Raw genomic sequence first — 22,181 nt, 5'->3', positions numbered from 1 at the left:
GACTCAGTGTTGTGTGTCTCCTCAGCCGCCAGGGGGCACTGAAACCACACTTTTGCAATCTCACCGACTCCACCTCTTCCGTTATTCTGCTACAGTGGCAAGCCCTTTTTTGTATATTTCACACTGTTGCCTCAATGAATAGTGTACTTCCTTTACGAAACCATGAGGTGATCTGACTTTTGAGAGGGAAGCATGGTGGTGCTTTTTTTCTTCCCTCAACCAAGATTTGCTTGAAAACTTGGATTTCCAAAATAATAATAATAATCTACACCACGTTTCTTGTTATCGGCTAAATGAAGTAGCCCATGGCCAAATTTGTATTCCGTTTCCTTAATGTTACAGGTTGAAGTTAGTTCCTGTTCAAAACACTACAATCCTCTTTGCTATGTCTGCAATCGAACAATAAAAGTTTTCTCTGCCATCTCTGCAGTTATTCTTTCTTCTTCCCCCAACATATCCGAAAACTTTTGTTTTGATTGATCAAATTCCTCCACTTGACTGAAATCGACGCAGTGGTGTATAGTGGTATTTTTCACTTCACCATTTTATCACCAACGCGCATGTGCAATGCAAAATCAAGGTGGGGCAAAACTTGAAACGTTTCTCTACTGCTGCTGGGGAAAAAAGAGTGGGCTGTCTTGGCTGTTGTATACGGATCTGAAAATAGTCTAAACGCATTTTTGAATGCAACTTTTACGCACAACTGAAAGTTTTTATACTAGTAATCTCGACCTGCCCCGCCTTTCCTTTTGTTTTGGGACAGAGAGACCCGACAAGCCTAGTACGATGCCGCGCCGCCGGATAGCTGAAACATACGGGAGGAAATGACTATTGCTTTCTGGCTTAAGTGAGTGATGATGACAACAACAGACACATCGAGATCAATGTTCGCTGTTATTTATTGACGTTCTGGCGAAGCTGCGCGTCAGCAGCGGAGCGGAGACACCCTCCACTTCCTCAACACAGCAGGACTTGATTACGTTGCTCGCACCTTGAAATCAAAGAGGATCGGGGCTTGATTTCGTGAATGGGATTCCGCAGCCTGCTGTGCTCGGATGAAAACGGACGTCGTCGGACAGGATCGGAATCACCTGTTTTCGTTTTAAATCACTCGGTCGTCCGCATCCACAGGTAAGAAGACCTTTCGCTGGAACCTCGTTTCAATGTAAACAAGGGCAGAGAGAAGGAAGCAGCAACACGACCCAATAGTCAACTTTAACTTCTGCACTTTGGGGCTACTGCGACCTGGCATGTCTGGAGACAATCTCCTCCTGCTTTAAACTGTATAGAAAGTCTGCTGGGTGTTTTGGGCGCTGTAGTATGCAGTGTGAGATAGACAGAACTTTAAGTATCAAGTCAATAAAGGCACCGAGGTTCAATAAATAATATGGGTTCATGATCTGCGAGTAGCCCCTCTCCTCCTGACATGACACTCCCTCTCCCTGGCTCCTGGGGGGCAGCAGCTGTATCAGACCCAGGCAGGCAGGCAGGCAGGCCGCAGGCGCACACACACAGCAGATGATGCCAGGCAAACACACACACAGCAGATCATCATACTAACCCTAACCCCATGTCAGGGACCCCTAATTTAGCCCACAAATTAGTGCTATGGACCCCCCCATTTGTCTGTCTTGTTCTAACCATATCTTTTTATTATGATTTTGTCCAGAATCCCATGGGCCATGTCTGTAGCTAGAGTGATAAGTGAAACTATGCTAGTCGTTCTAATACATTCTAATTGTGTTGACTCATTGGGAATTAAATAATCGTGAAGTTTAACAATTCATCAATTTGCTGGGGAACCCCCCTGGAACCCCCTCAAGGACCCCAGATGACCCCCCACCCCCACCCTACGTTGAGAACCACTCAATGAAGGGACACGTGTGGGTAGAGAGACCATGTTCCTGTTGTGGTTGTTTGAATTCTGCACTGTGACGGTTAAGTTGGCAGCAGCTAAAGAACCGAGTGACTTGCGGATGGAGTGTGCTTCCTCTCAGTGTGGTGTCCCCCCCCCCCCCCCCCCTATCTCAATTTATTCTGCCATTCTCAGGAAACAACTCATCAAAATCTTGGAAAACCCACCAGTGTACTGAGAGAGAGTGCCAAAGAGTAAACAAACAAACAAACTAACTAAAAAAACACTGAAAGCAGTGTTTGTGGGAGAGAGGAACTGGGGACTTGTTGGGGGTCAGTTTTTGGGGTGACGTCCCTCCGGCCGAGGCAAGAATTCCCTCTCAAAGTTCAGTAACTTGGTGAGAGAGAGAGAGAGAGACTGAGAGAGACTGAAGCCTTTTTCATCACAGAGGGCTGCTCTTTTCTATCAGCAGAAAAACAGTGACAAGAAAAAAACCCGCTGCTGCCTGCCTGGTGAATCTCAGGAGGAGCTCATGAAACCACACCAAAGCATAACTGTAGTCTGTCATGTGTGGTGGTGGTGCATGGCTGCATCAGCAGCACAGCAGCCTCATGCTGCAGCGCGTCGTGCACACTCTGCACAGCATCACGGCAGGGTACACTTTCCCACACACTGTCCCTTATGAGTGGGACGATAATTATATCCACTTCTCTGAGATGTCAGTTTGTCTTATAGTTTATATTGGGTTTTTGGTGGTCTATTTGGTATTTTTGATATCGATACTTTGTAAAAAATCTTCAACGCCGGCTCTTTGTAGGGCCCTCCTTGGTGTCATGACCTCCATTGCGTGGGTTTTATACTGTGGTTAGCACTCAAATACAAAGGTCACTCAAATGTCTGGCTGTCGTGTCTGCAAGCCCCCTGCACATTTAAGATGGATTTCCCCCCTCAACTTAAAGGAACACTCCGCCCATTTTCAACCAGCTTTGTATCATTAGAACATCAGTAGTATATCAGAAAACTGTAAACGGTTTTGAAGTCTGTCATTTAATTTGAGAGTTATTGAGTGCACACAAACTCAAATTAATAACTCATGAACTCAAATCAACTCTCAATAACTGTCAAACTATTCATCATTCATCTAGTTTGACAGTTATTGAGAGTTTATTTGAGTTAATGAGTTATTAATTTGAGTTAGTGTGGACCAGTGATGTCACTGGTCCACACTTTAACACTCAATAACTGTCAAATTAAATGACAGACTTCAAAACCGTTTACAGTTTTCTGATATAGTACTGATGTTCTAATGATACAAAGCTGGTTGAAAATTGGCAGAGTGTTCCTTTAACAACCATAGATTTTCCTCTTCCTGTTACTTTGGAAAGGACTCTATTTTGGCAGTGTTAATGTGACGTGTTTCGCTTTTGAACGTGCTCTTATATATTGGACATATAAAAACAGTCAGCATGTTGTGTTAGGTGCATATCTACTCATTTGCATTATTGCCCCCATATTACAGAGAGAGGCTCCCACAGGCCAAACTGCTGGTCAATAAAGCGGTGGCCATAGTGGCTCATATAGCCTCATACTGGGCACATGCTTCCTCTTGGAGATAAACACACACAGTGGTTTCAGTGAGTGGTGTGTTACAGCACCACAGTGCAGCTGCTGTGTCCCCCGAGGCCGAGCTGCTCTCCTCTGAAGAACATCTGCAGACTCTCAGGCCCAGCTGGACAAGCTTTTGGCATTCTCTCTCTCTCTCTCTCTCTCTCTCTCTCTCTCTCTCTCTCTCTCTCACTCACACTCACACTCACACTCACACTCACACTCACACTCACACACACACACACACACACACACACAAAACAGACACAGTCCGAAATCCACAGTAGCCAACCGCCAAAGGCGAGTAGGTTTTGCATTTGGCTAGTAAATCCCAGGCCAGAAAAATGATTGTACCAAACTAGTTGTCTAAAAACTCTCTCTCTCTCTCTCTCTCTCTCTCTCTCTCTCTCTCTCAGTATTGTATTAGCTGTAGTTTTGTATTTCACACTAGTGTTGGAAAGTATTACTTTTAGCCTATTACTATAAATGTTTTACAATGAATGGTTGTCTTTAGTGGCAGCTGTTACTGTTAGTATTCGTGCTGTTAGTATGATTAGAATGAGTGTTTGTGACTTTGTGTTCACATTAACTTAGAATCTTACTAATGTAATTGGGCAAAAGTTGGCGCGGCGGCGGCGGCAACCCACAATTGCTCAACTGCGCATGCACATTAATTTCGGCCCCTGCGCGCACGCCACACACACACACACACACACACACACACACACACACGTGTCAGTTTGTGCTACCTACCAACTAGGGATGTCACGATACTAGAATTTCTACTTCGATACCGATACCCAGGAAAATATCGATACTCGATACCATTTTCGATACCACGGGAAGGGGGGATGACGATACATCAAGAGGCATAAAAATAAAATTAGACAGATGGACGGACAGACGCACACTTCTCCATAATCTAGACCTGATCAAACTTTGAACTTGGACAGCATATTAGCGCCACTCTAGCCACCAGAACACGTTTAGCTTGTTGAAGCAACAGATACCCACCAATGATAGGGAGGGGAAAATCAGTGATTTTTCATTAAAAGAAAGCACTGATAGTATCAAAACTGTTGCAAATGAGTATTGTATCCATTCATTTTTTGTAGTATTGATACTTTCAATACTATCGATACCTGTTGCAAATGAGTAATGTATCCGATTCAAATGTTCAGTATCGATACTTTTCGATACTATCGATACTTTTGACAGTGTGAAAGCTCAGTAGATATGGACAGAATAGCTTTCTCCCTCTTTGTGTCTTGCTGTCACCCTGCTGCTGTAATGGTGACGATAACAGGCCAACAGCATCAAAGCAGCATCCTGAGGCCAGAGCGTGGCCCCCTGCAGGCAGGCAGGGGGGGCACACAGCTCCTAAATTCTACAGACACGGTGCTTATGGGCTTGTGTTTATGCATGGCCATCTATAGCCCCCCCTCCCCCAAAAGCCCCTCACTGCTCTAGCCTACAATAGCCAGCTATTGGCCTACTATACCCTAGCGGTAGTAGCTAAGCTAATACTATCTCATTGAGGGATTTCGTCGTGGGAACTAATAAGGAACCAAATGGATAGCATTTGAGAAACCGGTCGTTGATGTTGTTTATGAGTGATGCATTGATTGCGTTGAGAATCTTTGCCACAGGACGTCCAGCCCACCTCACTAACAGTGTTGGGGGCAAACTCATTACAAAAGTAACACATTACATGTAATATATTACTTTTAGCAGTAACTGAGTAATATAACGTATTACTTATAGGATTTCAGTAATATTATACCAGTTACTTTGTCAAGTAACTCAAGTTACAAATTTAGTTACATTTTATTAAATCAAAGCACATAAAAAAAATATATATATAATCATTTCCTAATCAAACTGTTTGTTTTTATGCAAATAACCACTACAGATGACAATAACAAAGGAAAAGAATAACATTTAGAATTTTGGATTGTTTACACTGACTTCAAGGCGGTTGAAATTATTTTTCGGGATGGTTCCGGCCGGGGCAGTGATGTCATTCTGCTGCTGCTGTTGTTTTGGTAAAAGTAATGTAAAAGTAGTGTAATAAGTAACGAGTTACTCTACACAGAAAGTAATATTGTAAAGTAACGTATTACTTTCAAATGAAAGTAACTAGTAATATGTACTGTAGTATATTACATTTTGAAAGTAACTTGCCCGACACTGCTCACTAATCAGATCACTGTCTCACAGCAGCGCCGCACACCAGCGGCATTTCTTTTACCACCAGGTTTTCTCTGCAGACTGAGGAGGGAGTGGCAGATTTTAACAAGGCTGACAGAGGTATTTCTAGTATGCCTGTCTTGTCTTGCTCTGTCCAATCAGGCTACTACTGATATGTACAGTTTAGACTAGACTGACTTTACACAAGACAAGAGTTCTATGTTGATTAACCGGTTTGCTTTGAGCCATACGAGGGATCAGCGGAGCAACATTTTGGTAAACAAACCGTGTCACTGGGGGGGGGGGGGGGGGGAAACGGCAATGGGACCTTATGGAGCCAGCCTTTAGTGCTCACTCTAGCCCCGGCTGTGCGGTTTACATTTAAAAAAAAAACGGCGACAAGTTCACACAACTTTAACACGACATGCATATAGTATGCGTCAGACTCTTGAGCTACTTCTGCTCTCGCTCCGAATGTCAAACGATAAGCAATCATGTCATGTATAGTTTTTGAGATGAATGTGTGTTTGGCACAACTCATACGAGTTAACTGCTGCGGGCTTCTGCTTTTCTGGGGGATTTGTTGTTGCTGTGACGTCATGCTGATTCGTCCTATAGGATAGCAATGGTTGTCAAGAGTAACTATGCAACGGTAGGCTGCAATTATCATACTTGATATGTTAGTATCATATATTTACTCATTAGTGATCAAATGCAAAGAATAATTAGGCTGGCTTTACACGGTGAAACTTGCACGCAACTTTAGTTGCATGAAACTTAGGTGAAACCAAGTTGCAAATGAATTGCATGGTATAAATCCTTCTGCAACTCACTTGAAACTTCTGTGAAACTCAGCCGCAACAGTTGCAAAGCGCTCAACTTTGTGGAACTAGTTTCCTGCAACAGCCAATCAAAATGATGAGAACCAGTCAGCTGATCACGTAGGCTCTGGCTGTTCGCAGTCTCAACAAACACACATGCCATGGCAGGACGGGACAGGCAGCGAAAATGCACCAAATAAAACCGAAGACGGTCTCTTGAAAAACCGATACAACACCTCCGAGTCCGAATTGATATTTTCCAGCGAGAAAACGATATGAAATACGATACAAAGATGCAGAATGACAATTCTCACTTGAAAAAAGAAGAAAACGATACAATAGATGAAAAATGACCAATCTAGCTAGCAAGTTTTGCTGGAAGAAACTGCCAAGTTGCACGAGACTTGATTATTTTTGAATTGCTTTGTGTAACTGTGAAGTTGCATGGAAATTGGGTTGCATGCAACTTGCAACCTGCAACTAGTTGCGTGAAAGTTTCACCGTGTAAAGCCAGCCCAAGTTCTTGTTGTCAATTGCAGGGCATACCGTGGCTCCATTCAGGTCTGAACAGTCATTCAGTTTGCTGGCTTCCTGTTGTGTCAATAGCTTTGGGCTGATTTCAGGCGAAAGCAGACGGCATGTCTCATTTTGAGGTCCTGATTCACCACTTCTTGCACACATTTGTGAGGTATTTGTAAAGTTCTCATATTATGTTTCTTCCTTATGTTTTAAAGCAGAATGGATTTGTTCAAGACACTAGCAGAGCAGCAGAAAGCACTCGATGTGACTGTGGTGTGTAAACGAGCACGGAAGTCGTGTTCAACTGCAACCAATTTGGCGCTAAATTGACTCGTTCAGGTTTAGACTCCATCCAGGATCTCTGGTGTGGCACATGTATGCTTTGTAACAGCCGGCCGACTAACCGTCACTGCCTTGCAGTAGAATGGCCCATTTCCACCGCTGGTATCAGCGCGGCCCCGCACAGCTCGTCTCGCTTTTTTGTCTCATTCCACCGATCAAAAACATGGACAGCCCGGGTTGAGTCAGGGTTGAGTCGTGCTGCTTTTGGTCCCTGCTCTGTTGAGGTTCCAGGGCTGTGGACCCGGTACCATAGCGTGACGTGAAAACACTGCAGACGACTGATTGGTCCGGCAGAATCGTGTTTACTGTCGGCATCTACTGTCAATGCTGGATACCAGTTTAGTGGGGCTTACCTTCTCTTCTGTTATTTCCAGAAGTTATTTCTTTTGTGTTGCTGCCTTCGGCTCTGGTGAAATAAAATCGATCTCCTTGCTCAGCTTTGACATGACGGTGGGTTTCAATTGTTTTGAGAGAGAAAAAGTCAGCTCCTCGGGAAGCCCTTTTGTAGGGGGGTACAGTGGCGCAGTCGGTAGCGCTGTCGCCTCACAGCTAGAAGGTCCTGAGTTCAATTCTCGCCTGGGACGCTGTGGGCGCTGGAGTTGTGACCCCCCCATATCTTCAGTGCCTACTGCCCAGGTGGGCTATCTCGTCGAAAGGGCCTTTCTGTGTGGAGTTTGCATGTTCTCCCCGTACCCCCCAGGGGGTTCCTCCGTACATAACCCCCCACTAAAAACATGCAGAAGGTCGTCATCCGACCAGTGACGACAACATCTGAAGTTGGTCCAATGATGGTCCAATGAAGGTCCCCGGGCGCTGGAAAGAAATAGCGACCACTGCTCCTGGCCTGCCCCCTGGAGGAAAGGACAAGCCTGGATGGGTCAAATGCAGAGGACATATTTCACCGGCCACCGTCAGCATGAGTGTGTGTTGTGGCCGCATGCATGTGTTGTAGTGTGTTCGTTCGTGTGACAATAAAGACGGGCTTCCGTCTGAAATCGTGTAGTTGGCTCCGCTAGGCCGCAGGCGGGGGTTTAGCGAAGCCGCGGTCTTGCCTGGTGAGAGGCCGCCGGGGTAGAGGCTTCCCTTCTCCCCGTAGCGCCTCTCCCGACCCCCGCGCAGCGCATGCATGCGAGTTTGAGTAACAACAAAGTGATATCCATTCTCCTAGCCGATTGTCACATTTGCCCATGTAGGTCATTTAGAGGCACCAGTATTTCATAATCAGTTTAAAAGTTCCGTGTATGGATTTAATTTTAACATTATACGTTCTAGCCTACTTGGGCCATGGGCGGAGGGCAGATATGCGGTCGCTATGACGACCAGGTGTGGGCGGAGGCGAGTAAACTTGCTATGGAAACAGAGTCTATATCAAGTAGAGCCGAGTAGTAAGACCAGATCGAGTAGAGCTGTACTGTGCTGTTATATGTGGTGGAAATGAGCCATAAGTAGCTGCTGGTCGTAGCTTAAAAAAAACGAGCAGCGATTCAGATCTCCAAACCTGCAGAATTGAAGCATCGGTGACCTGAAAGCAGTGCTGCTGCTGCTGCTGCTGCTCACTGGACAGACTGATGATGATGGTTGGTGATGGACTTCTGAATGAGACACGGGTCAGTAGTAGAAACCCAGAGGTCAGTTAGAAACCAGAGCGACTCACAAAGACGGCCTTGTCTCGCTTCCTGAAAAGAGCCAAGCTGTGGTTCTGTGCAGAGCCCTCTGGAAATGGCCAAAGCCCTTATCTGTTATGTGACACCATGACAGGCTGCTGTCTGTCCCACTCAATCAGCTGCTGGTGGCCTGGCTGCCACTGGGGACGCTTTTCACTGTCCCCAAAGCCAGGAATTCAGCAGTGCTCTTGTGCCAGCCTTGGCCTAGTTCATCCATTCCTCACTGGCTGAGATCACCCACTCGCTCGACAAGGACTTTGCCCAAACAGATCCCCTTCTTGCTGCTATCACATTCATGTTGTGCAGCTTTGCCTCTTGTTATCGTCAAAGCATCGGTTCACGTTCTGCGTCATGTTATAACTCATCACGATGTGGATCACATTTCAGCTGGGAGATTTCAGGTGCGTTTTTTTGTTTTGATCGTGATTATTTCCTCATGCATTTGTAGAGTGTGTGTTAAACATCACGTAGCACCTTAGGAAAGAAGAGGAGCAAATTCCACGGATGAGCAGAGGCAAAGGGGGGAGTGTCACGGCTGGGCCGATGGGCGTGGGAATTTAGGTCCAGCTAGTATTGTTCCTCCATACAGGGAGACAGCTGCAGCGCTCTGAGTGCTGACAGTGACCTCCATAGTGGAAGACGTCCCACCACACGTGATGCGAGTGCTGACAGTGACCTCCATAGGGGAAGACATCCAACCACACGTGTGCAGGGTTCTGCCAAGGTGCTCGAAGTGCTTGGATTTTGAGAGAAACAATTAAAGTCTTTGAATTTCACATGAACCACATAACGCTCTCTGTCAGTGACCGCCATGTCTTATATTTTGACCAAAGTTGGTATTAAAGGAACACTCCGCCCATTTTCAACCAGCTTTGTATCATTAGAACATCAGTAGTATATCAGACAACTGTAAGCGGTTTTGAAGTCTGTCATTTAATTTGACAGTTATTGAGTGTTAAAGTGTGGACCAGTGACATCACTGGTCCACACTAACTCAAATGAATAACTCATTAACTCAAATCAACTCTCAAACTGTAAACGGTTTTGAAGTCATTCATCTAGTTTGACAGTTATTGAGAGTTGATTTGAGTTAATGAGTTATTAATTTGAGTTAATGTGGACCAGTGATGTCACTGGTCCACACTTTAACACTCAATAACTGTCAAATTAAATGACAGACTTCAAAACCGTTTACAGTTTTCTGATATACTACTGATGTTCTAATGATACAAAGCTGGTTGAAAATTGGCAGAGTGTTCCTTTAACAACTTACTGAGCATCTGTTCAAAGTCAAAGCAATCTTTAGACAAATATTTCCCGTCCCATTCACAAGATTGATAGTAGAATTAACTTGCTAAGGCAAAATGTAATATCATGCAAATTTGATGCCCCTTTGAGCCAAATTTCTATTTGAAAATCAATTATTTGATTTGCGTGAAGTCCTTGAAAATGAAGAGAAAAAAAAACGGACTTTAGTTTTGTAACGTGTGTATGAACCCTGTGTGTGTGGGCTGACAGCGACCTCCAGGACGGTAGAGTTTTTAGTCTCATACAGCTTTGGCGTCTGTGAGGATGTCGTTTATATTTGAATCATGTGAAGTCTAAAAATCGCACAAGAAAACCTTTTTTATGTGAAAATCTGCAGCTGTGATAACGGCGGAGGAAGCATGGGACTTGAGGTGGAAGTGGTCAGAGAGCAATATCAGCCGTGTCCCTCGCCTCTCTCGTGTTCCCCCCCGGGGCGGCTTTAGCTCAGGAGGTAGAGCGGGTCGGCCAATGACGCAAGGGTTGGCGGTTCGATCCTCGCTCCCTCCCAGCTGCTGTCGTTGTGTCCTTGGGCAAGACACTTAACCCTCCTTGCTCCCGATGGTGTGTAGGCACCCTGCGTGGCAGCCTGCCGCCATTGGTGTATGAATGGGTGAATGTAGACTATCTACTGATTGTAAAGCGCTTTGGATAAAAGCGCTATATAAATGCAGGCCATTTACCATTTACCATCCCCCCCCCCCTCCACCCTAATATTGGATTCTTCCAAATCTGGACTCTGGTTACGGGAAGTGCACTGCATTGTAATGGACTCTGACACACGGTAAGAGGAAGTGACCTCATGTTTATGTGTCAGACTATCAGAGCCAGGATGATCCCTGAGCTTTGACCGCTGGCTTCCACTCACCTCTCCATGGGAACTGACACACGCAGAGAGAGGGAGGGGGGGCATCCGCTATGATGCTTTCTGCTTACAGTTGTTGTGTATCTTCATGGAAACGTGACTGCAGCTGGCTACTACTACTGACTTAAAGAAATGTTGGGCTGGATGAACCACTTGGGGCCTGGTCACGTCTCACCGCACGTTTGCATTCCGGCGTGGAAGAGAGCCATCTTGATTCCTGCAGGCCCAGACAGTCAGTCATCGGGGGGGCCTTGCTAGCGTGTCCCATTTTTGCTCCGAATGGATGGACTTTTCCATCTGAATACAAAGTGCTCTAATCGATCGAGTTTTTTTCTCTCTTCGATTCGTCGCCACAAAAAACCTTAGCCCGGGAATATTATCTCAAGTTGTAGTTGACACTCCGAAGCGTATTATGGGGTCTCAAAATGTGTATTACCGCTCCATTAAAAGAGTCTATCCATCCATACGCTGAAATAGGGCAGGGAAATGATATAGATATTATCTTAATATCGTGATATGAGAGTATACATCGTCTTAGATTGGGGTATGATGATATTGTGATATGGCGTACGTGTTGAAAGGCTGCATTGCAGTGAAGTGATGTCATTTTCGGAACTTTCCAGACTCTTCTAGCTGTGCTATTACTTGCCTTTAGTCATTACATCCACATTACTTTACTACACATTACTATTTATCGAAAATCATGTAAAATTATGTAAATATTTTGTGAAAGCACCAATAGTAGGGCCATATGAAAATAAAGTTTTTTCCATATGTGTGTATATATATATATATATATATATATATATATATATATATATATATAGACTTGGCTCTCTCAGACAGCCTCTTCGACATGCTTCTCAGTCACCAAGTTGTGAAAACAAAGTTGTAAGGTGACGTAAGGGTCCCACGCACGACCCATCCCCCTCTAAAAACACCCCAATCCAAAACTGAATCATTTCTCAAGGCATATTTTACAATGATGAAATCATTGAGGTTACTACAATAATTAGGTTTACTTTTGATTTGGCTAATTTTAGGCCTACTTTTTTATCAATTACAGACAAAATTATGGAAAATTCTGCAATGTTCCGTGTTTTACAGTCGATTCCATTTTTATTACCCAATTCCATGATTTCTGTCAGTTTTTTCAGTTTTGCAGAAATCACATGGCCCTGCACCAACAGCAGTCATCACTATTGTCGCAATATCAACATCGAGGTATTTGTTGAAGAAGGTTGTGAAAATTGATTTTGTCCACATCGCCCGCAGGCCCTACGCTGAGCTCTAGGCTCCATGTGCAGACGGTTGGCCTACTCACTACGTCACGGAAACCTTCTCCCACAGTTGTGAAAGTGTGGTAGAAAAGAAGACCTTCTACTTCTGCTTTCTGTCGGCTATCAGAGGGTTATTTTTACTCCAGCCTTGACACTACTCAAAGCCATTCTGATAATAGTTGATTTGTTTGCTGCTAAGAATACACACGGGCCCTGCCCACTCGTTTGACCGCAGCGGCGGTGCTGGATCAGCAGGTCCCACCGCGGTCATGAGATGGAAACGTCAGGGAGTCAGTCAGTCACTCACTCACTCGCGGACGGCGAGATAACGGCCGTAGCTCGGGATAGGGAGGCGCTAGAGAGTCGGGATTTGAAGTAGGCAGGATGGCGCAAGGTTTTGCGCTTGTTTAAGATTCAAGATTCAAGATTTTATTGTCACTCCGTAGTACAAGTATCACGTGTGAAATTCTTGTGCTGTGGACTCCGTTTACAACATAGTACAAATATAACAGGGCATATGAGTGCAAAAACACCAAGAGACACAACAAGCAATAAGGCAGTACAGTGATAAGACAAGTCAGAGACAGTGGCATATTCACTGCACATAGGTGCACAGGCACGGACTGCATAATCGGGCATGTTGGGCAAATGCCCGGTGGCCTGGCCTGGCCTGATTTTTTTTTTTTTTTTTTTTTTTTTTGGTGCCCGCAGTCAGGCCACTCACTGAACAGCAGGCCAGGCACCGCCTACTGGTTTACTAGTGGTTTTATTACTTTATTCAGGGTTAAAGTGGGTGCATCTCATTGTAAAATTGGACTCGGCCCAAATTGGGCTTCAAACGGCCCAAATTGTGCTTCAAACGGCCCAAATCTGGCTACAAACGACCCAAATTGGGCTTCAAACGCCCCAAATCTGGCTTCAAATGGCCCAAATTGGGCTTCAAATGGCCCAAATTGGGCTTCAAACGGCCCAAATTTTTCGCCGCCGCCCTTCGGACGCCGGCACGCGCGTTGGCCCGAATCAGCCTGGCCTGCTTGGTATCTAATGCCCGGCCTGAATTATGATCCCAGTCCGCCCCTGTAGGTGCACATGTCATGTGCATACTTTAGACGTGCTTAAACATTTTAAATTCGACGTATTTGATGTACAGGTGCAAATAGCATATACCTAATTAAACATTAGACATACATAATGGTAGCAGCTACAGTACGGTACAGTACAGCTACTACACTATTTGTGTATGTTAAGGAGTCTCGTGGCCTGCGGGAAGAAACTGTCCCTCAAGCGATTTGTGCGTGCTTTTGGGACCCTGTATCTCCTCCCTGAGGGTAACAGGGAGAACAGGCTGTTGTGGGGATGGTTTGTGTCTTTGATGATCTTCAGGGACCTCCTGAGTCCTGAGGCACCGCTGGTTATACAGTTCCTGCAGTTCTGGCAGCTCACATCCTGTTACGTGCTGGGCCGCGCGCCTCACTCTTCGTAGCGCCCCGCGGTCCATGGTGGTCCATTTATGACGGTGGAACCACTAATTGCGTCTCCCGTGTATTCCTGTGCGGTTAAAAGGAGACATCTGTAATGGAGCCCCCTACTGAGTGTTTTGCCCCTTTCTCTTTGCAGGTGTGTGTGTGTGTGCGTGTGTGTGTGTGTGTGTGTGTGTGTGTGTGTGTGTGTGTGCTTCCCAGCTCTAATGATAGCAGCTGCTGTGTGTGACCTGTGAGAGGATCGTACTGCCTCCACCTTCAGCATGACAGAGGTCCAGGTAAGAGAGACCCGTTAGTGGTCAATAATACGTTCTACACATTAAGACACACACATTATTAGGGGTGTCACGATATTTCGTCGCACGATATATCGCGATATCGAAACGTCACGATATCGATATCGTCAGAAAAAAATTATATACCGTAGTTAAAAAAAAAAAAAAAAAAAAAAAAAAAAAAAATTTTTTTGCTCCTGAATAATAATGGAACAAATTTAGCAGAATCAACACGCATGAGTGAGGGGGTAGACTACTACTGGCATGGCAAAACAGCTCAAGGGGTACATAAGATTACATAAGTTTAGGGACCATTGAGCATGAGTTATTTAAGAAATAGATTGTATACTTTATTTTTCTTTCACCATGCAACAAACATTTAGTTTGTGACAGTGTGACACATTCTATTGCAAGAGAAGCATTATCTTCCATGTTGTTTTCTAGTTATTATAATAACAATTTCCAAAAACAGCTTTTGTTTTGTACTTTGTGTATTTCAAATGAAAGACTATTTTTCCAGTATTTTCCCAGGGCTCCCTTGAAAAGAGGTTTCGATTTCAACGGGACTCACATGGTTAAATAAATGATAAATAAATACATAGAAATTATTTACTTTTGTTAAAAAAAATATTGTTAAAATATCGTATCGTATCGTTATCGTGAACCCAGTATCGTATCGTGTAATTAGTGTATCGTGACACCCCTACCCAGTATACATACAGCACACAATAGGCTACACGTCCAACTAATAGTTTGTCAAATATCCGTTCACTAATGAGTGGTCATGCCTGTGTTCCCCCCCCAGACGCCCTGGCCACAGGGCACCGAGTGTGTGGCCAGGTACAACTTCAAGGGCACCACAGAACAGGACCTGCCCTTTAGCAAAGGAGACGTATTGACTATCATCGTTGTCACAAAGGTAATCGTGCGTCGCTCTGAATATGGTCGGATGCCAAATCTGTGTCCTTTTTTTAGAGAGATAGAATTTAGCATTTGATTTCTTGTTGCAATATGTGAAATTGATGTTGACATGTATCGTCTGCGGAGAAAGATTTGATTAGGTAATGTCGCCGAGTCCGTGTTGATGATCATTCCGTTTTTTGACTCTGGTGCCATTTTCGCTTTCAGGATCCAAACTGGTACAAAGCTAAAAATACTGCCGGTCATGAGGGAACCATACCAGCCAACTATGTGCAGAAAAGGGAAGGTGTGAAATCTGGAGGCAAGCTGAGTCTAATGCCGTGAGTACACAGATTCATCTCATTAGATTCATCTAAGTACGCAGATTAAAGAGACAGCTCACCCTAAAATCCAAAATACATATTTTTCCTCTCACCTGCAGTGCTATTTATCCATCTATATCGTTTTTGTGTTAGTTGCCTGAGTTTTGGAGATATCGGCAGTAGAGACGGCGGCCTTCTCTCCAATACAATGGAACTGGAGGGCACTCGGCTTGTGGTGCTCGAAGCACCAACAACAAAAAAGAAGATAATGCACAGACTTTGTTGTGAGCAGTTTCATGTAGGAACACTTTTCTTTTGTAGGAACTAGCTAGCAGGTGCAGTTCGGTCAAAAGAAAATAGTTCCTCCATGAAACTGCTCATAACAACAACGTCTGTGGATTATCTTGAGTAACGGGGTCATGATTTCTGGACAGAGACATTGCTGTTGAGTTTATCAAATGTATTTCTTTGGCACTTTGAGCACCACAAGCCGAGTGCCATCCAGTTCCGTTGTATTGGGGAGAAGGCAGAAACTCTGTGGCTGATATCTCCAAAACTCAGGCAACTAACACAAAACGATATAGATGTTGTTCTGCACCAAGGCCTGTTTGTATATCAATTGAGAATGAAGCCTATATATATATATATATATATATATATATATATATATATATATATTAGGGCATTCACAGACTAGTCGACTAGTAAAACCACTAGTCGACACTGTGCTTAGTAGTCGACTAGTCCTTTATTTTTATTTTTATTTTTTTAGGCATTTACACGACATACATGGACTATCATATCCCATATCCCCCACAAAGAACATCAAAACACAACAAAACAAAACAAGAAAACTGCATAAGATACACAATAATCCAAGAACAAACAAGACTATTGGACAAACAACCAAACAAAAACAATGCATTCAAAGTAAATACATAGATCTTGTCCTGTTGGCAGCTAGGAAATGCATAGCTTTAAATTGGAAAGCATCCAATCCCCCAGCTGTAGTTCACTGGTGGAATGAACTCTCAAGCTACCATACGTTGGATAACATTTACTACAATTGGGCTTATCAAGATAGGAGCTGAATGCATTGTTTTTGTTTGGTTGTTTGTCCAATAGTCTTGTTTGTTCTTGGATTATTGTGCATCTTATTCAGTTTTCTTGTTTTGTTTTGTTGTGTTTTGATGTTCTTTGTGGGGGATATGGGATATGATAGTCCATGCATGTCGTGTAAATACCTCGTTCTTTCTTAAAGAGATATATATATATATATATATATATATATATATATATATATATACAGTATATATATATATATATATACAGTATATATATATATATATATATATATATATATATATATATATATATATATATATATATATATATATACTGTATATATATATATTTATTAAAAACGACTAGTCGACTACCTTTAGGGACGACTAGTCGACTAGTAAAAAATAGTTGTGAATGCCCTAATATATATATATATAGCTTATTACATCTGCTAGGTCCACACCTGACAGGCCAGCTTTCTGTGCTGTCTCTGAATGTGGCTAAAGACGGGTTAGAGTTTGCCCTCTGCCTATAGCTATGTGGTTGCTGGAGGCAGATGACAGTGACGCTGTTGTTATGTGACTGCAGACCACAGTTGGGCCGGGCTGGCTTGTAATTGCAGTGCACTCGTGTCTGTTTCCAGCTCAGCTGTGTGTGAACTCTGCACTGCTTCCTGTTGTTGCCTCTCTATCTCAGACTGAAAATGTCAAGTCTCCCCGTGTGTGTGTGTGTGTGTGTGTGTGTGTGTGTGTGTGTGTGTGTGTGTCCGCGTGTGTGTGTGTCTGTGTGTGTGTGTGTGCGTGTGTGCGTGTATGTCTGCCTGTTTATCTGCTTATCTGTATATATACACTTGAGTATTTGAAGAATGTCACACTATACGTATACTGTACCAACCACCCGTTATAATACACAGTGATATATTGGTGTTGGTGTGCTCTTTGATTGTATTGATGCCACGCTGGCCCTCCAGGTGGTTCCACGGGAAGATAACCCGGGAGCAGGCGGAGGCGCTGCTGTACCCCCCTGAGACGGGCCTGTACCTGGTCCGGGAGAGCACCAACTACCCCGGCGACTACACCCTGTGTGTGAGCTGCGACGGCAAGGTGGAGCACTACCGCATCATCTACAAGAACGGCAAGCTCAGTATCGATGACGAGGAGTTCTTTGACAACCTCATGCAGCTGGTGGAGGTAAGGAATACAAATAGGTTTGCCTAAATACTACTACTACTACTACTACTACTACTACTACTACTGTTGTTTGTTCTGTTGCTGTGTTCAGCGTTAGTCTAGTGAACGCACGCTTTATTTCCCTGCTTCACAGTCCTCGAGCCTCTGTGCTACCTCATACCCACACACAGTTCCTGGAACAAATAATGAACAGGAAGTGTCAAAGAGGAAGAGTGAGCAGCAGCATGCTGAGGTTAGAGGTTCTAACCTCAGAAAGAAACTAGGCCTTTACTATCAAAATGGCTCCTTTTCCTGTGCGAATGAGTCTTTCTGAAAACGTATGCCCGTCTAATCTTCCACGACAGATAGGCGATCTTTGAATGTGACCCGCTTGTGAGGAAACCTTATCAAAGTCACACATGCTTGGCTTTGACTCGTTTGACCCTACAGCCCTCTATTGGTCACTGTTGAGTACTGCTGTGTTGTTTCCAAAGCGTGGGGTGTTTGTTTCCACCCTGAAATGTAATCTTGGTTATTGTTGGGCTTTGCTTTTCTCTTCCCTCCTGTCTGTTTTAAGCACTACACCAAAGATGCGGATGGACTGTGCACCAAATTAATCAAGCCAAAGGTGGAGGAGGGAACTCAGGATGCTCAGGATGAGTTCTCCAGAAGTAAGGCTCGGTTTCAGTCCTTAAATTACGATTCATACAATGAAGCTATTGTAGCCTGTTTATTGATTGATTGATTGATCACGATTGATCGATTTGATTGATGAACGTAACCGTCGCTTATCTTCTCCTCTGTGTCTGGCCCACAGGTGGCTGGGCGTTGAACAGAAAGGACCTCACACTCCTCCAGGCTATAGGAAAAGGAGAGTTTGGAGGCAAGTAGCCTACATGCACCTTTTGTATGAATGGAGTCAGAGGTTTTCATCCTCAACACCCTTGGGGAATGGACATCGTAGATCACTCGAATGCATTTCAATACCACATTCCCTCATGTCCTGTATGGCGTAAATATAGGTTCAAATTCATTCTTGTATCGACGACGAAGAAGAAGCAAGTCAAGTTGGTTGGTTCAGGTCAGAGATTTGGATTCACTGATATAAAGAGCGTGTATTCTTTGTGATTCTTCCAGATGTCATGGTGGGAGACTACAGAGGCACTAAAGTAGCTGTGAAGTGCATAAAACACGATGCTACAGCTCAGGCCTTCATTGCGGAGGCTTCAGTCATGACGTAAGAAAAAATACATATTTTGGCATATTGGCATTCTTGGCCAAATGTGTGAATAAACCCTAAACTGTGTGCCCTTCTCCTGCAGGCAGCTACGGCACAATAACCTGGTGCAACTGCTAGGAGTGATTTTAGAGGAGAAGGGAAGTCTGTTTATAGTTGCCGAGTATATGGCCAAGGTAGGTGGCAGACTATGCTGATCATTTGTGTCTGACCGTTTCCATCTACACTGTGAAGATCTGCTCATGTGGTTGTTTCAGGGCAGTTTGGTGGACTACTTGTTGTTGTTTACTTGTTGTTGTTTCAGGGCAGTTTGGTGGACTACTTGCGCTCCAGAGGACGGACAGTTATCGGCTTGGATTCTCTCCTTAACTTCTCGCTGTGCGTATGCCTGCATATCATTTACATGAAGACTGCCCATGTGTTCTTAATAACAATTAGGAAAGGCCATATTTGAGCCCATAATTGTGTGTCAGTTTGAAGGGAAATATTCTTCCGCTTTTGACCTCTCTCTCTCTCTCTCTGCACATGCACAGAGATGTCTGTGAGGCCATGGAGTACCTGGAGGCCAATAACTTTGTCCACCGAGACTTGGCGGCCCGGAACGTTCTCGTGTCCGAAGACAACATCGCCAAGGTCAGTGACTTCGGTCTGACCAAGGAGGTCTCTTCCATTCAGGACACCGCTAAGCTGCCGGTGAAGTGGACCGCACCAGAGGCCCTCAGAGAAAAGGTACACTTTGGTTCACAACGAAACCCTCGCTCAGTAGTGTGCTTTGCCACGTATAGCCAGCCACCATTGCATGAAAGAAATATCTGTATTTAAACCCTTGCGTGTATCTTTCCCTCTTGATCAATAGAAATTCTCCACCAAATCAGATGTGTGGAGCTTTGGTATTTTGCTGTGGGAGCTTTACTCCTTTGGCCGAGTGCCTTACCCAAGGATTGTAAGTATTTTATCACTTTGGCGAGCTACATAATGAGGGATTAGTTGGATAGCATTGCGCAAGCAGAGAGGTTAATGAATTAACAGTCCATTTACAATCTTGAAAGCTGTTTCAATCCCCCCCAAAGTTTATAAAAAAAACTATCTGAAGAACATGAGGGGGGAATCCCCCCCCCCCCTCCCCAGTTTGCAAAATTAATTTAGGCCCTACACACGCGCGCACACACACACACACACACACACACACATTAATTACTAGCTTGGGTATAGGGTATAAATTGCAGTGTATGATATCACTCTAGTTATTCTAATTTCTTCCGATTTCTATTTTCTGTCGTCTCTCTATTCTGTGCCTCTCATCTGTTCCGTAGCCGTTGAAAGATGTAGTGCCTCGTGTGGAGAAGGGATACAAAATGGAGTGTCCCGATGGCTGTCCTGAGGCGGTGTACAACCTCATGAAACAGTGCTGGGACCTGAGTCCCGTCGCTCGGCCGAGCTTCAATATGCTGAGCGAGACAATACAACATATCAGCCAAGGCCTACTGGTGAAGGGAAAAAGAGAATGAGAGAGGTCACTGAAATGAAACTGGCTCTTCCTTCATTGTGCCCGTCTGGACCACACCGTGGGACAATAAATGGCTGTCACGGACGGTGACCCCCCCCCCCCCCCCGCCCCCCAACACACCACCACTAATTTGCAAAGTTCACAATAAATTCTGTTCATTGAATGTAGTTTAACAGATCAATATCCTGTCTGTTAAGAATGTGTCCAAATTTGACATAACGTTCAAAATGACATGTCGTCTGAGTCTCTCACCTCAGTCTGAGGTGAGAGTTAAACTCTAGTAACTCTTATTTTAGTAGTACTACTAGGGCGCCGTGAGTGAATGATTAACTGCCACATCGGTGAGTTGTTCCTCAGACCACAGTTTTGACCCAGATCCACAGTGCCTTGACCTTTTTTTATATATATATCTTCTGTTCTTATGTCACATTTTGTACTTGTGTTGTGTATGTCCTTGGTCAATCCTTGGCATAATTTCATTTTATAAGCTTCTGGAAAATAACATCATTTGACTAAGTTGACTGAATCCACGGTATCTATAAAGAGGAATGATTGACATACCTGGTATTTCAAAAGTAGGTATACATTTTTATACACATTATCATTCACTGTATTATTAAATGTTTTTCCTGTTTGCAGGTGCATCTATTATTTATGGACTATTAAAATATTTTTTAATGGCTAAGTTAAAATGACTAAAAAGTATACAGCTTTGTTTGTCATCATTATTATTGTTAAAGATGGTATGCCTACTTTTGAAACATTTAAGTTGAAAAGGGAAGAATTAATGTCGGCCATATGTCCACTTTCTATAGAGAACCGCAGGGATGATGTATTTTTGTAGGCGGAAGGCGGAAGTCCTGGACATTTTGGTGCTTCAGCGGGAAAGTGAATGGGGTTTTAGAATGAGGATTTCACTTCAATGCATAAAATAAGGACTGTGGTTAACAAAAGTTTATGGGAGTGGTAATTTTTGTTCAGCAGGATATAAACGTGAATCACTTTTCTGACTTTTGAAGCATTTTCTGAACATCGCATTTAAAAAAAACGCATTTACATTTCAAAAGTCATAAAAGTGATTCACGTTTGTGAAGATTATCCTGCTGAACACAAATTACCACTCCCATAAACTTTTGTTAACTACAGACCTTATTTTATGCATTTAAGTGAAATCCCTAATGCTAAAACCCCATTCACTTTTCCCCTGAAGATCGGTGCTCTATGACTATTGATTTATTAATGAAAGTATTCAGTTCAATCATGTATACAACATTCCATGTACTGAATTTCCTCTCCTGAGACGAATAAACTTTATCTTGGCCATCTTTTGATTGGCCAAACTGTCAGGATTTTGTATGGCTCATTTTTACTCCGCTGCCAGTATCTCCAATGAATCATTCAACTTTAAAAGGATTTTGGAATAACAATACTTTGTATTTAGTAGAGAGGGATTGAGTCCCACCGTGCTTCAGCTATATTAGTAGGCAGGTCCGGGGCAGAAACAGAGTGCAGAGTGTCAGACTAAAGTCTGATACTCTGCACCTAATAAAGGTATTTAATTGTCCGAGCTGCGACAGATTTTCTCCTTTAAAAAAAATTGAGACTTTGTATGTCTTTCCCTTTTTGTGGCCTTGTGTTTCCCCAGCCAGGTATTTTAGTGCAGCAAGTAACTTTGAATAGTGGAACCTTTATCTAGAACCAGTTGTAAAGGGGGACGTATTTCTTTGATGCACTTCGCGGTGCCACGGCGAAATGTAGACTGAAAACACAGCACACGT

At 43.8% G+C, this 22,181-nt stretch overlaps 1 protein-coding gene across 1 annotated transcript; it reads left to right on the top strand.

The window, feature by feature from the left end:
* The first annotated feature begins 602 nt into the window (after positions 1-602).
* On the top strand, positions 603-21,743 carry csk (C-terminal Src kinase). Its single transcript, XM_083663208.1, has 13 exons — positions 603-1,131; positions 14,064-14,205; positions 15,008-15,121; positions 15,331-15,443; positions 17,461-17,680; positions 18,237-18,330; positions 18,477-18,542; positions 18,797-18,896; positions 18,982-19,072; positions 19,201-19,274; positions 19,430-19,625; positions 19,753-19,839; positions 20,210-21,743. Exons 2-13 carry the CDS (start codon positions 14,191-14,193, stop codon positions 20,402-20,404), a joined length of 1,365 nt encoding a protein of 454 aa, XP_083519334.1. The 5' UTR covers positions 603-1,131; positions 14,064-14,190; the 3' UTR covers positions 20,405-21,743.
* Positions 21,744-22,181: the final 438 nt, after the last annotated feature.

Source organism: Poromitra crassiceps (genome assembly GCF_964638095.1).
Source record: "Poromitra crassiceps genome assembly, chromosome: 30".
Taxonomy (NCBI): Eukaryota; Metazoa; Chordata; class Actinopteri; order Beryciformes; family Melamphaidae; genus Poromitra; species Poromitra crassiceps.
Note: the sequence above shows the minus strand (reverse complement) of the source record. Positions and strands in the feature narration are given on the sequence as shown.